Source organism: Engraulis encrasicolus, chromosome 21, assembly GCF_034702125.1.
Source record: "Engraulis encrasicolus isolate BLACKSEA-1 chromosome 21, IST_EnEncr_1.0, whole genome shotgun sequence".
Classification (NCBI taxonomy): Eukaryota; Metazoa; Chordata; class Actinopteri; order Clupeiformes; family Engraulidae; genus Engraulis; species Engraulis encrasicolus.
In genome coordinates, this window is record NC_085877.1 from 3,675,313 (window position 1) to 3,687,812 (window position 12,500).

General features: G+C 45.6%; 1 protein-coding gene across 3 annotated transcripts in view; it reads right to left on the minus strand.

Moving 5' to 3' along the window:
- The window catches only part of LOC134437660 (chromodomain-helicase-DNA-binding protein 3-like), a 107,085-nt gene that overhangs the window by 39,849 nt on the left and 54,736 nt on the right, over window positions 1-12,500 (minus strand). For all 3 annotated transcript variants that reach the window (XM_063187148.1, XM_063187149.1, XM_063187147.1), the window contains 6 exons: window positions 11,623-11,816; window positions 10,698-11,151; window positions 7,437-7,595; window positions 6,673-6,852; window positions 3,015-3,123; window positions 2,511-2,643 (listed from right to left, as the gene is read on the minus strand). In XM_063187148.1, coding sequence (XP_063043218.1) covers window positions 2,511-2,643; window positions 3,015-3,123; window positions 6,673-6,852; window positions 7,437-7,595; window positions 10,698-11,151; window positions 11,623-11,816 — 1,229 coding nt within the window. The remainder of the gene's footprint in view (window positions 1-2,510; window positions 2,644-3,014; window positions 3,124-6,672; window positions 6,853-7,436; window positions 7,596-10,697; window positions 11,152-11,622; window positions 11,817-12,500) is intronic.

Consider the following 12,500-nt stretch of genomic DNA (forward strand, 5'->3'; position numbering starts at 1 on the left):
AACGCCTGCTCCAGCAGCTACGGTACGGGGAGAGAGAAGGGACATTTTAGACGACTCATTTTACTTCTTTTATTTTGGTCCTTAATTTATAGCAGCTAAACTGTAAAACATTGCTTGCATTAGATGTTTTTCCCCAAAGCAGACACAGGTGTGGGTTTACGGACAACTGCACTATTTTCAATATTAGGCCCCTTTTCTCAGTTGCAGACATGAATTCATGTAATTTGCAGACAGCTCAGAAAAAGGGCTTCATGTTCAAAATAGTGCAAAATTGTCCTTTGAGAGGCTTGTTCAAGGGCAGCCACTTCCACCATATATGTGTCCACACACACACACTCTTCCGACTGGAGTGGGATCCTAACCAGTGTCCAACTTCCCAAGCCGAACTTCAAAATCATTTGACCATAGCTACTCGTTTATTTTTGTCCACAAACGAGCGCATAAATTTAAAAGTTGCAACACAGACAAATTCGAATCTTGCTTCACACACAGAGAGATGCAGACAGACAAACAGACCCAGACACAAACACAAACACCCACGCACAACCTCCCTACACACACACACACACACACACTACCTTTGCCAGCATACAGAGCGAGATATACTGTATGTTGACAGCTTATTTAATCCTAAGGGTAAGAAATGTAGTGTGAGAGAAGGAAAGGGAGATATGAGAGAGAACCATCTCTCAAATGTTTGGCAGCTCAACTGTTTTGGCAGAACATTTGACAGTCAGACATATGCTGACAGTTTATTCATTCCAAAGAGAAATGTAGTGAAGGAATGAGTGAAAAATGATGGCTATACAACATGCAGCAAAAAAGGGCTGTTATACAACACTGGTACAGAGGTCCACCACAACATTGAATCAAGTCAAAGCAATAAAGATGATTCTAAACTGATTAACTGATTATTTGTGCGTGCGAGTGGAGAAACCACATTCTCCCTCTCTGTCCACCTTTGCCTGCCTGTGACTATATATGGATGATGTCTTGCTTGTCTTGTATGTCTAGATTGTGTGTGTGTGTGTGTGTGTGTGTGTGTGTGTGTGTGTGTGTGTGTGTGTGTGTGTGTGTGTGTGTGTGTGTGTGTGTGTGTGTGTGTGTGTGTGTGTGTGTGTGTGTGTGTGCGCGTGCGTGTGTGTCTGTATGTGTGTATGCCAATATGTCTATGTATGCATGTGTAAGTCTGTCTGTTTGTGCGTATGTGTGTATGTATTCATTTGTAGGTGTCTGTGAACGAATGCGTGTGTTGGCATTTAATTCCAAATATGCCTGACGCTGCACCTTGATGTAGAGAGGGGAACAACTGGAGAGTAGTCATGAGGGGCACGCGGAGGAGGAGAAGAGGGGAGGAGAAGAGAGGAGGAGAAGAGGAGGAGAAGAGAGGGGAGCGTGGTGCTGAAAATGAGGATGTGCAGAAGAGGATATGGACCATGTGATGTGATGTGAGGGGGAGGAAAAAAACAGGAAAAAGAAGAAATCACAAGCCCATCACTACACACACACACACACACACACACACACACACACACACACACACACACACACACACACACACACACACACACACACACACACACGCCCAGACACCCCCAACAAACGCTACCCATCGCCACCCACACACACACCACCACAGAAGCATGCGGACAGACACGCACACACACTGGAGGATGCCGTCATTTATCCGCATTCAAAGTTCCAGAGAAACGTACACACCCACGCATGTGCCACATGCTACTACTAAAAACACACACGCACCACACACACACACACACACACACACACACACACACACACACACACACACACACACACACACACACACACACACACACACACACACACACACACACACACACACACACACACACACACACACACACGTCATGACAGACCCCATGCTTTCCGTTGCACAACATACTCTCACTCTTTCACTCCTTCACTGACTCGCATGCACGCACGTAAGCACACACACACACACACACAATGATAGGGCTGCACGATTATGGAGAAAAATCATAATCACGATTATTTTGGTCAAAATCCTAATCACGATTATTAATCACAATTATTGTTTTTTTTGAAAATTATAACAAGATGAAATATAACCAAGAATGAATTATATACGTGATGAGCAAAATAAAATGAATTGTAATAATTATGTAAAGGCAATAGCATGAAACTTAGGTGGACAGATTTCTGGCCAGAAACACCAGAATGTCAGTATGTTCTGGCTTCAAGGACGCTCTCAAAGGTAGGTCACTATTGCCACGATTAAATCACGATTGAAATCACGATTGAAATCACGACTTCGATTTCACTATTTTATCACGATTTTCGATTATTTTCGATTAATTGTGCAGCCCTACACAATGATGTTGAAAACCATCCAGCACTTTGTGGTTTGAGATGATCTGTCAATTCAAATGATCAATAAAATCCTCATTCTGGTTTGCCTTGTGTGTACAAAGTACATGTGGTCTTATGTCCCTCTGTGTCTGCCGTACCTTAAACCGCCGCGCCAGGAACTTATTCTTCATCTCCAGGAAGTTGCCCTTATTGGCCTGCGTCTTGAAGGGCTCGTTGACGATGGCAAAATGCGGGTCACTCTGGATGTCCTGCCACCGCGCGTAACCATGGCTACACCAGAGGTCAAGGGGTCAAAGGTCAACACAAGTATCAAGAACAGAGAGAGAGAGAGAGAGAGAGAATGAGAGACAGAGAGAGACCGACAGACTGACAGGCAGAGACAGAGAGACAAAGAGAGTGCCTCGGGCAGAGGTTAAAAATCAAACCACTTAACTCAACCCTACAAACCCCCCTCGCCACATCAAAAACAAACTTTGAACTACTTTACCCTTGACTATCGTTTGACTCCCCTCACTGTGAACCGCGTCACGCTCTGTCACACAACATGTAAAACGAAACAAAACAAAATGACAAAGAAAAAAAATGGAGGAAGAGGAGGAGGACTGTCGGTTGTCACGGCGACAGGCGATCGTCAAGGATACAGCACGATGCCTGCCAGCAGCCAGAAGTCGTGGCGCCGGTGCCAGATCTCGTTCATCTTGCCTGACTGGATGGCCGCCCGCTCCTCGTTCTGCCAGAGAGTGTGCAGCTCTGCAGAGGAGAAGAGGACCAGGAAGACAGGAGGACACGAGCAGAGGACGCCATATTAAATCACAACACTCATCCACATCAGTGCCAATAATAACAGACCTTGTCTTTTGGAAGAAGCTGCTAACAGATATAACATGTAATGGTTTACTATGCACCAGTAGCTGACACAATTGGTAGGTTTGTCGGTCGTAAGTCTATACTATCCGATGGTATGCCTATGTTATGAAATGTACTTGGCAAGGTCATGTGAGAGTTTTTTTAATCTTTACTGAGAGCTAGAAAGCAGGCCTTTGAACTGAGGGCTAACGCTTACAATGAGGACATCAACACTTCATCATCGTTCCATCAGAAAATGTTGACTGCTGACATTGCACACATTGCAGTGGATTTGGTAGGTTCGGTTGTGCTTAATTTTGAAAAGTCTGACGTAGCGTATTTATTGGTTGGTATTCCAATCAGCAGAGTTTTTTTTTTAATAATAAGCTGGGTGACCTAACTCAAGTTGTAAGCCATCTGGTAGAAGAGCTCTGTGACTTGTGAACTGTGAACAAGCCTTAAGTAATACAGGTGCAGGCAGGGAGGCCGACAGTGGGCAAAGGGTCAGTTGTTCCGGGCAAAGGGAGACAGGGGGCTTAATATTAGGTTTTCATTATATTGCATGTACATGTATTGGATGGTATAAGGGGGCCTTTCAGATTACTTTGTCATGTGCCCAAAAAAGCTGTCAGAGGCCCTGGGTGCAGGTGTGAGGCAGAAAATGACTACTTACTATGCTATTATTTTAGACTTTGCCTACCTAGATAGCGGATGACTTCAACCTCTGGGCATTTCCCAGCCTTGTCTTACAAACATTTGAGTTCCTCTTTAAGATATGACATAATGTGCAATCTTTCTCGCAATGTCAGCTGAAATAAAGGCTCCCACATCCACTCACTTCCCGGAATTACCAGCTATGTCACAACCTGACAACCATAATGGAAAGTCGCTCACAAACACAAATGTTCGAATGTTTCTATTAATATTCAATCTGCAAGTTTGCTATTCGGCCGCAACCTGAGAACAGCACACATCTTCCCAAGAAGTACACTTTCAAATACTTGTGGATATATGCTGATACTATTCCCAAATAGTCTCAAAACCACTGTATGACTGCATACATATGGAAAAACACAAAGCAAATCATTAATATCACTAATACATATTAATACAGTGACATTCCCTTTCCATATCCTGTGTTGTCCATCAATACGCCAGAAAAAAAAAACTAAAACCCAAAGTACCACTTAGGGTATGAAAATGTAAAATACAAAAGGAAAATACTGTGCTGTTGCTGCAGTGACAGTCATAACGGAGCCTGTTGTCTTGGACACAGGCAGCTTGCACGGCCCCGACATCAAAGCCGCGGGTGACTTTGAACAATGAGGGGGCAGCGAGGGAGTGACAAAGAGGAGACAGAGGTGAGGAGTGGAGGATGGGGCGAGAGAGGGAGGGAGGGATGGAGGGATGAGGAAATAGGTGTCGGAGGCCAAAAAGCTGATTCAGCCCTGTCAGGTTGCCGCAACACAAGATGTAGAGGCCCGCTGCGCAGCACAGGGCAACACGGACACAATGCAGCTGTCAACAGGTCACACTACACAGGGAGTAGCACAGAGAGGAGATATAGAGAGAAGAGTGGAGGGTAACTGAGACAAGGGAGAGAGAGAGAATACAGAGCGGGTGGAGAGAGGGTGGCGAAAAGGACAGTAAAGAGGAGAGATGGGGATAGAGAGAGAGAGAGAGAGAGAGAGAGAGAGAGAGAGAGAGAGAGAGAGAGAGAGAGAGAGAGAGAGAGAGAGAGAGAGAACAAGAGAACAAGAGAGGAAGAGAGGAAGATAGAGGGAAACAGAGAGATAAACAGTGAGACGAAAATAGAAAGCAAGAAACACGAAAGTACGAAAAAAATCGGAGACCGTAAAAGAAGGAAAGAGTATACATAGAGTCGTTCAGAGACAGATTCTCAGCCCCTGTTTGAGGGCCACTGTTTGTTCAACACGACACTTGAACCCTCTGAACTGAAGTGATGGGGAAAGGAAGTCATCCCACACTCAGCATGTGTTTGAGGAGGAGAGAGGAGCAGAGGACGGGGGAGGACATGGTAGATATGGGAGGGTGAGGGAAGGGGAGCAGGGGAGGGGAGGGGGCCATGGTGGATATGGGAGGGTGAGGGAAGGGTGGGGAGCAGGGGAGGGGAGGGGGCCATGCTGGATATGGGAGGGTGAGGGAAGGGTGGGGAGGCCAGGGGAGGCAGTGCTGCTGGTGCAGCAGGGTGGAACAGCTGGAGACAGGAGTTGATATTGATGTTACGGGGATAACAGTTGAGAACTGTTAATCTCTGTGTGTTTAAGCGTGTGTGTGTGTGTGTGTGTGTGTGCGCGCGCGCATGTGTGTGTGTAAGCATGTATTCATGCCTGCAGGACTGGTTGAATTTTTTAATTGTGTGAATTTCTGTGTAAGTGCATGTGTTTGCACATGTGTGTCGGTGCATTTGTGTGTATCTCTACAGTGCATTTCTCTGCATGTGTGTGTGTCTAAGTGTTAGTTTACGCCTTGTGGTATCGCCATGACTACTAGTACAGTGTAGTGAAGAACACTTCCACCCACCACCCACCACAATTACCATGGGAACAGTAATTAGGAGCACATGCTGATGATTTGTGCTGTGTAAAGTCAAGTAATTGAGTGTGGTGTTGATGAGTGACAAGACTGTGTGGGTTTGGGTAGGAGATGAGTGTACAGCATGTCTGTGTAAATGTGTGTACAGTATACTCCTCTTGTGTGGGCAGATAACTGCGCCTAGTTAGCTTAAAGTACAAATTATTTGATGACGTCTGACGTCAATTTGATGAAGCTACGTTCACATGCGTGGCTGCTAGTTACTAGCTCAGCGAATTAAGTCAATAGAATGTCTATGTGTTCCAGCAAGACGAGGAGGCGAGTAGTGTACAAGCGATGCGATGTGGGCGGATCCCCAGTTGAAAATATTTTAACTTCGAGGGAGGCGAGAAAGCGAGTAACCAATTGGAATGCAGAGTTCGGTACTTCTCGCCTGTGCATTGTCAGTTAAAGCCGCGGGAACGTTTAGCGAACGTTCCATGACTGGCGAGTAGGGGAGCGAGCAAGAAGCTAGTGGGTCAAAGACGTCTTTGTCATTCAGTGTAACGGACACCTTCCACCTTTCATGAATTCCCTGTAACAATAAATAAATAAAAAGAGTCATGTTTTTTCACAGTGACAGTCAGCAGAAGGCATCCGTTACACTGAATGCCATTTTGCACGTCTTTGACCCTAGTAACTAGCAGCTTTAGCCCTGCGTATATGACGTGTGTGGGTTGTAATGTGTGCTCCAAGTTTGTTCAACAGCGTGAAGTGACACATTTGTCTCTATAAGTCTAAACACTGCGAAAACACTGCAAAAGCGTCTATATGGGTATACTGTACAGTATGTGTGTGTAGTGGTGTGGGTCTCACCATCGAACGTTGAATGGCATCTTGCAGTGTGTCAGTCCTCACCTGTGAAGCCTCCATCCGCGATGTTGAACATAAAGCGTGGTCGCTCCACCTTCCCGTTGCCCCGGGTTACTGTTGCTGTGGCTGTGGCCGTGACCGCTGCTGTGACTGCTGCTGCTGCCGTCGTGTCCTCCTTCACCCCCTTGACCTCTTTTGAACCGTCCTTCTCACCCTTGGCCTCCTCTGCACCGGCCACAGAGAGAGAGAGAGAGAGAGAGAGAGAGAGAGAGAGAGAGAGAGAGAGAGAGAGAGAGAGAGAGAGAGAGAGAGAGAGAGAGAGAGAGAGGCAGGTTTGCACAGTGGCCTTTGGACAGCGTACCCCAAACAGCTGGACAAATGGAAAGTTTTTTTTTCTGAGAAAGAGTTTGCAAGAGTGAGCAGGGGAAAAGAAAGAGGGTGAGAATGACAGAGAGAGTGGGGCAGAGAGAATACGTGTGTGTGTGTGTGTGTGTGTGTGTGTGTGTGTGTGTGTGTGTGTGTGTGTGTGTGTGTGTGTGTGTGTGTGTGTGTGTGTGTGTGTGTGTGTGTGTGTGTGTGTGTGTGTGTGTTTGTGTGTGTGTGTGTGTGTGTGTGAGAGAGAGAGAGAGAGAAAAAGAAAGAAGGGGGTGTCAGAGAGAATGGGGCAGAAAGAACTAGTGAGAAAGACAGAGCGAACGAAAAAAGCACAAGAGAAATGGCAAAGGAAAAGGAGAGACACAAAAAGAAAGACAGCCAGAGCCAAGCCAATGGCGTTATTTGTTTACGTCTGTGATGATGACGTGTCTGACCTTTCTTGACCTCCGAGGCCGCTGGGGACGAGCTGTCCTTCTTGTCGTTGTTGTTGTCACTGGCCTTGTTGTCAGCAGCGACAGAAGAGGTGTCTTCGCTCTTCTCCTTCTCCTTCTCCTCTCCCTCGGCCTTCGCCTTCTCTGTCCGCTCACCGTCCTCTGTACCAAACCACCACCAAAACAACTCAGTGAGTCTCCACACAGTGGCCCCTTGGTTGAAGCAACATACATTACAATAGCTTAACATCACCATTCTGGATGCAGCAAACCTTTCACTTAAAAAAAAACTTCCACTTAATTTCCATTTCAGTCCACCTAAGGTGTGCAAACTTCAAAAACATTGGTCGGACTGAGGCAATGAGTCGAATTTCTCTAAACGTGTGTAAACTTTGTCCAACGCCTCCAAACAGCCAACAGAAGAGACTGTCTGAGAGGACAACGTGACATCATGATATGTGAAGAAAAGACAAATGAGTGGGAATGACGTGGTGCTCGCGGCCAACTCTGATGAAGGGCCTTGAGTTAGAACTACGTGCTGTGCCTATGCTCCTAAACACCCCTTTCTGTCACTCACGCACTAGTGTACTTCCACTCATAACCACTCAATGTCATTACATTTGTCTAAATAATGTTTACATCACTACACTTTTAGCTAAAGAGACAGATGTGTTCACTGTGAACACCAAAACATAGACTGGGTGGACAAAATGGTAGCCAAATGACCAAGGCTTAACCTGTTACTTAAGTCTATTGGTAATGTCATAGCAATGTTGTTATGAAATAGTTGTTTTTCCGGCAAACAGTGAATCAGATCACAGACGATCCCATTTGTACCAAAATGCTTTGGTGTTTTAAGCCACTAGGCCTCCAAAACAGCCCAAACAGACCAGCATGGGAGAGGAGGACACTATGATATCAAGATGTGAAGCAGAGAGACCAACAAGCTGGAATAATGCGCTGGTGGCCAACTCTGATGAGGGCTTAGCAAAAGGACCATGGAACTACATGCTGTGCCTCACACTGCTAAACACCCCCTGCCCTGTCGCTCATGCACTGTGTGTACTTCCAGTCATAACCACTCGATGACAGCAAATTTGTCTAAATAGCGTTTACATCATAAGAGCACTGCACTTTGGCTAAAAGAGACAGATGGGAGACATGTGTTTTGGTGAGGACACCAAAAAACATCCTCGGTGGACCTGGAGTGGTATTCCAAGGAGGTGGTTTAGTGACTGAGGCAGATGTGTTATTGGACTCATAAGGCATAAACTTCCCAACACTGTGTCCTTAGCTGCAATGCGACGTGACAGAATGTTTGCAACAGAATCCGTTCCATTGCATTGTATTCTGCTGGACTGTCCTAAGGTGACTTTAAAACAAATTCTTGTGCTGTCATTTAAAACACTCCCATTTTAAGATATTTATCATTTGAGTTCATATACCAATACTTTCTTATATTCAGTATCGGGCTGCTATGGATACCACACAAAAGTGTTAATCCAAGTGGCAGAAATTGCCTGTACCAGCACAAAGACAGGCCCTGTGCCCCCGTTCTTTACACAATAATTACCATGGACACTTCTGTAGGTCACTTCTCAACTGGACATTTGATGACCACTGAATAGGTCAAGCCCTGAAGAAGGTCTGCATTGAGGCCGAAGCATGTTGGCTTTTTAAATAGTTCAAATACGCACCAACTAAAGATTATTAATTAAAAGCTATTTATTGTAAAAAGATGAGGAGTTGCTTTGAATCATGTCTTTAATTTACTTCACTTTAATCCAAAGCACACCTTTGGACTAGAAGAATGCCACATCTCTTCAACCGACATGCTTTTGTTTGGTTTACTCTGCCTAATAATAAATCTGCTTTTCTGTTGATTTTTGACCTTATTTGCATTAGTTGTTTTTCTTGAAAGCAATACGTGGCAACAAGGATTTGCAGGCAGAGGTATAACACCAGTAGACTGGCAGTAAAAGAAACAGATTTTGAATCCACTCATTTTTTTGCCAGGAGTGTCAGTGATGGCACTGTGCTCTTGCAGCATGGCCGCTGGTTAACCTACACAAGGTTGGTAGCACAATTGTCCCTTATGGACGACCACAGAAGAAGAGAGAAACACAGTCGGCTCCAAACTTGCTGAGTGCGGTCAACCCCCATGGCGGGGTGGCAAAGCTCAATTCAGAACTGCCTTTCAGCCCCCCTATCCTTTCACAACTTTGACGAACCGCTGAAACGATTTTGGAAACATTATTTTAAGGTCGAAAACAAAAAACAAAAAAAACCAACAACTATTTAGTGTTAGCTTTAAATGCAGGTTAGCAATTTGGTTGTTTACACGGTGCATGCAGTGTAATCACGATGACACATGGCAAAGGCTGTGCTGTGCTGCGTTGGCATCTTGGGTACAGTAAATATCGCTGTGTGGGGGCGTCATGGCTCAGTGGGTGAAGGCACCATACCATAAATCCGGGAACCGACTCAGGTTCGAGTCTGACCCGGGGTCATTTCCCGATCCTCCCCCATCTCTCTCTCTCCCACTCATTTTCTGTCACTCCAAAAATGTTTTTAAAAATAGTGGTGAGAATACTTAAAAAGAGTAGGCCCAACTAGAAGAGTGCTAAATGCAACTCTCTGTTGAGTTTACTGGATTACATTATTTTATATTATATTATATTATATTATATTATATTATATTATATTATATTATATTATATTATATTATGCTATGCTATGTTATGTTATGTTATGTTATGTTATGTTATGTTATGTTATGTTATGTTATATTATATTATATAACATTATTATAGGCTCATTAATATAACTTATCATATTGTAGTCTTTGATATTGCATCACAACTGTTATGACGGTTAAGAAAATTATGTCTGGTGTGAAGGCCGGATGGAGTCAGTGAAACCACTAGCCAAAATGGCTGTTAAGTAAAATAGTCAAGCACTGGTATAGACATATGTAATCAAAATGACACATGGCCAGCCAGTGTACAGCACAGTACATTTTGCAATGTTAGCTCAACACTTAAAAGTAACTGTTAAATGCCACTCTCCATTGAATGAAGACTGTAGAGTTTACTAGGTATGGACACGTGTTATCACGACGACACTTGGAAAAAGCCAGCCAGTGTTGGCATGTCATGTACAGTAGTGTTAGTACAACACTAGGTGCATGTTAAATTGGACTCTGCAAGAGTTGAATTCACACTGCAAAATGTCTCCATAACAACAGTGCTGGGTGCTGCTGACCTGGCTTCTCGTCTTTGACATCCGGCGAGTCACCGTCCCCACCGGAGCCTGCACCCCCCTCCTGTTTGCTCTTCTCAGAAGACGCCTCCAGCTCCCCTCCCTTCTTCTCCTTCTCCTTCTTCTCTCCATCCTCCTCCTCTTCCTCCTTCTTGTCCTTCTTTTCCTCTCCTCCTCCTCCTCCTCCTTTTTCCTTCTTGTCCCCAGGCAGGGGTGGAGGAGGTGGAGGTGGAGGGGGAGGTGGTGGAGGAGGTGAAGACTTTGCTTCTGCTGACGTCTCTGCCGGTTTGGCTTCGTCTGCTGTGGTAGGCGCGGTGGCCGCGGCCGAGGTGGAGGTGGTCAGGCTGCTGGCCTCCTCCTCCGTCGAGCTGCTGGGCTTGTCGGTGGCCGTGGTGGCCGTGGCGACGGCGGCCTTAGCGGGCGTTTCCTGCGTCCCCTCCTTAGTGGCGTTGCTGGGCTGAAACAGAGCAACGAGTGTTGTCACCAAGCCTGACACTCGTGACGACGACCTTGTGCAAACTTTGCAGGGATCCGCAGACATTTTCTTGGGTAAACACGAATGCACACAACACAAACACGCACAACACACAATGCAAACACAGATACATGCTGCTTACAGTGCTGGTATACACCACAGCGCTGGTTACACATATGCTTACTGTACTGTCTCCACTCACTCTCACTCTCTCCCACACACACACACTCACTGCACAGGCACATCAAAACAATCCCTTACCCGAACCCTGTCAGTAAAGAAATGTGAGGGCACTTTTATGTGGCATTTGCAATAAAATATTATTGGTTTTACCAGTAACAGCTAAATTGCACATTTTTTGGAGTTTCTACCTTAGTGGGGACATTTTGCACCACACATGCGTGCGCACGCACGCACGCACGCACACGCACGCACGCACGCACACACACACACCTCTGCATTGTCAGTCTTGTCAGTGCTGTTCTCGGCCTCAGTGTCTTTGCTCTTCTCTTTGTCTTTCTCTTTCTCCTTGTCCTTATCCTTATCCTTCTCTTTCTCCTTCTCCGAGTCCGGCTGGCCATCCGCCTCTCCTTCTTTCTCTCCCTCCTTGCCGTTCTTCTCAGGCTTGTCTATTGGAGCAGGAGTGGCTGAGTAGAAAAGGAGAGGGTGTAGAATATTAGAGTCAGTGTTCATGGTTATGTCCCTGACTTTCTCCCAATTTTGCAACAAAAAAAAACACATACTGTCTGCGCACGCACGTGCACGCACGCACGCACGCACGCACGTGCGCGCACGCACGCACACACGCACACACAAATACACACACACACACACACCTGGTATGCACACACCACACAGTCATGGAAAATTGAATAAAATGGCATAAGACAATATAAAACAAGCATGTGGTGTGCATGTGTGTATTACTGTACGCATCTTTGAAATCTATCTGCTTGGAACTATTTCTGATTTGATTTGATTGATTTATTTCAGATATTATAAAGCGGCGTACACACACAAAGCTAGCATTTCGCTTGCTCGCCTACTCGCCACTCTTTCATGGAACGTTCGCTGAAGGTTCCCGCGGCTTTAACTGCCAATGGACAGCCGAGAAGTACCGAACTCTGCATTCCAATTGGTTACTCGCTTACTCGCCTCGCTCGAAGATAAAATATTTTCAACTCGGAATCCGCCCACATCGCATCGCTTGTACAGTACTCGCCTACTCTCCTGCGAGTCTCGCTGGGACACATTGACATTCTATTGAGTTCATTCGCTGAGCGAGTAACTAGCAGCGACGTGTGTGTACGGCCCTTAAGAGAGAAATCAAC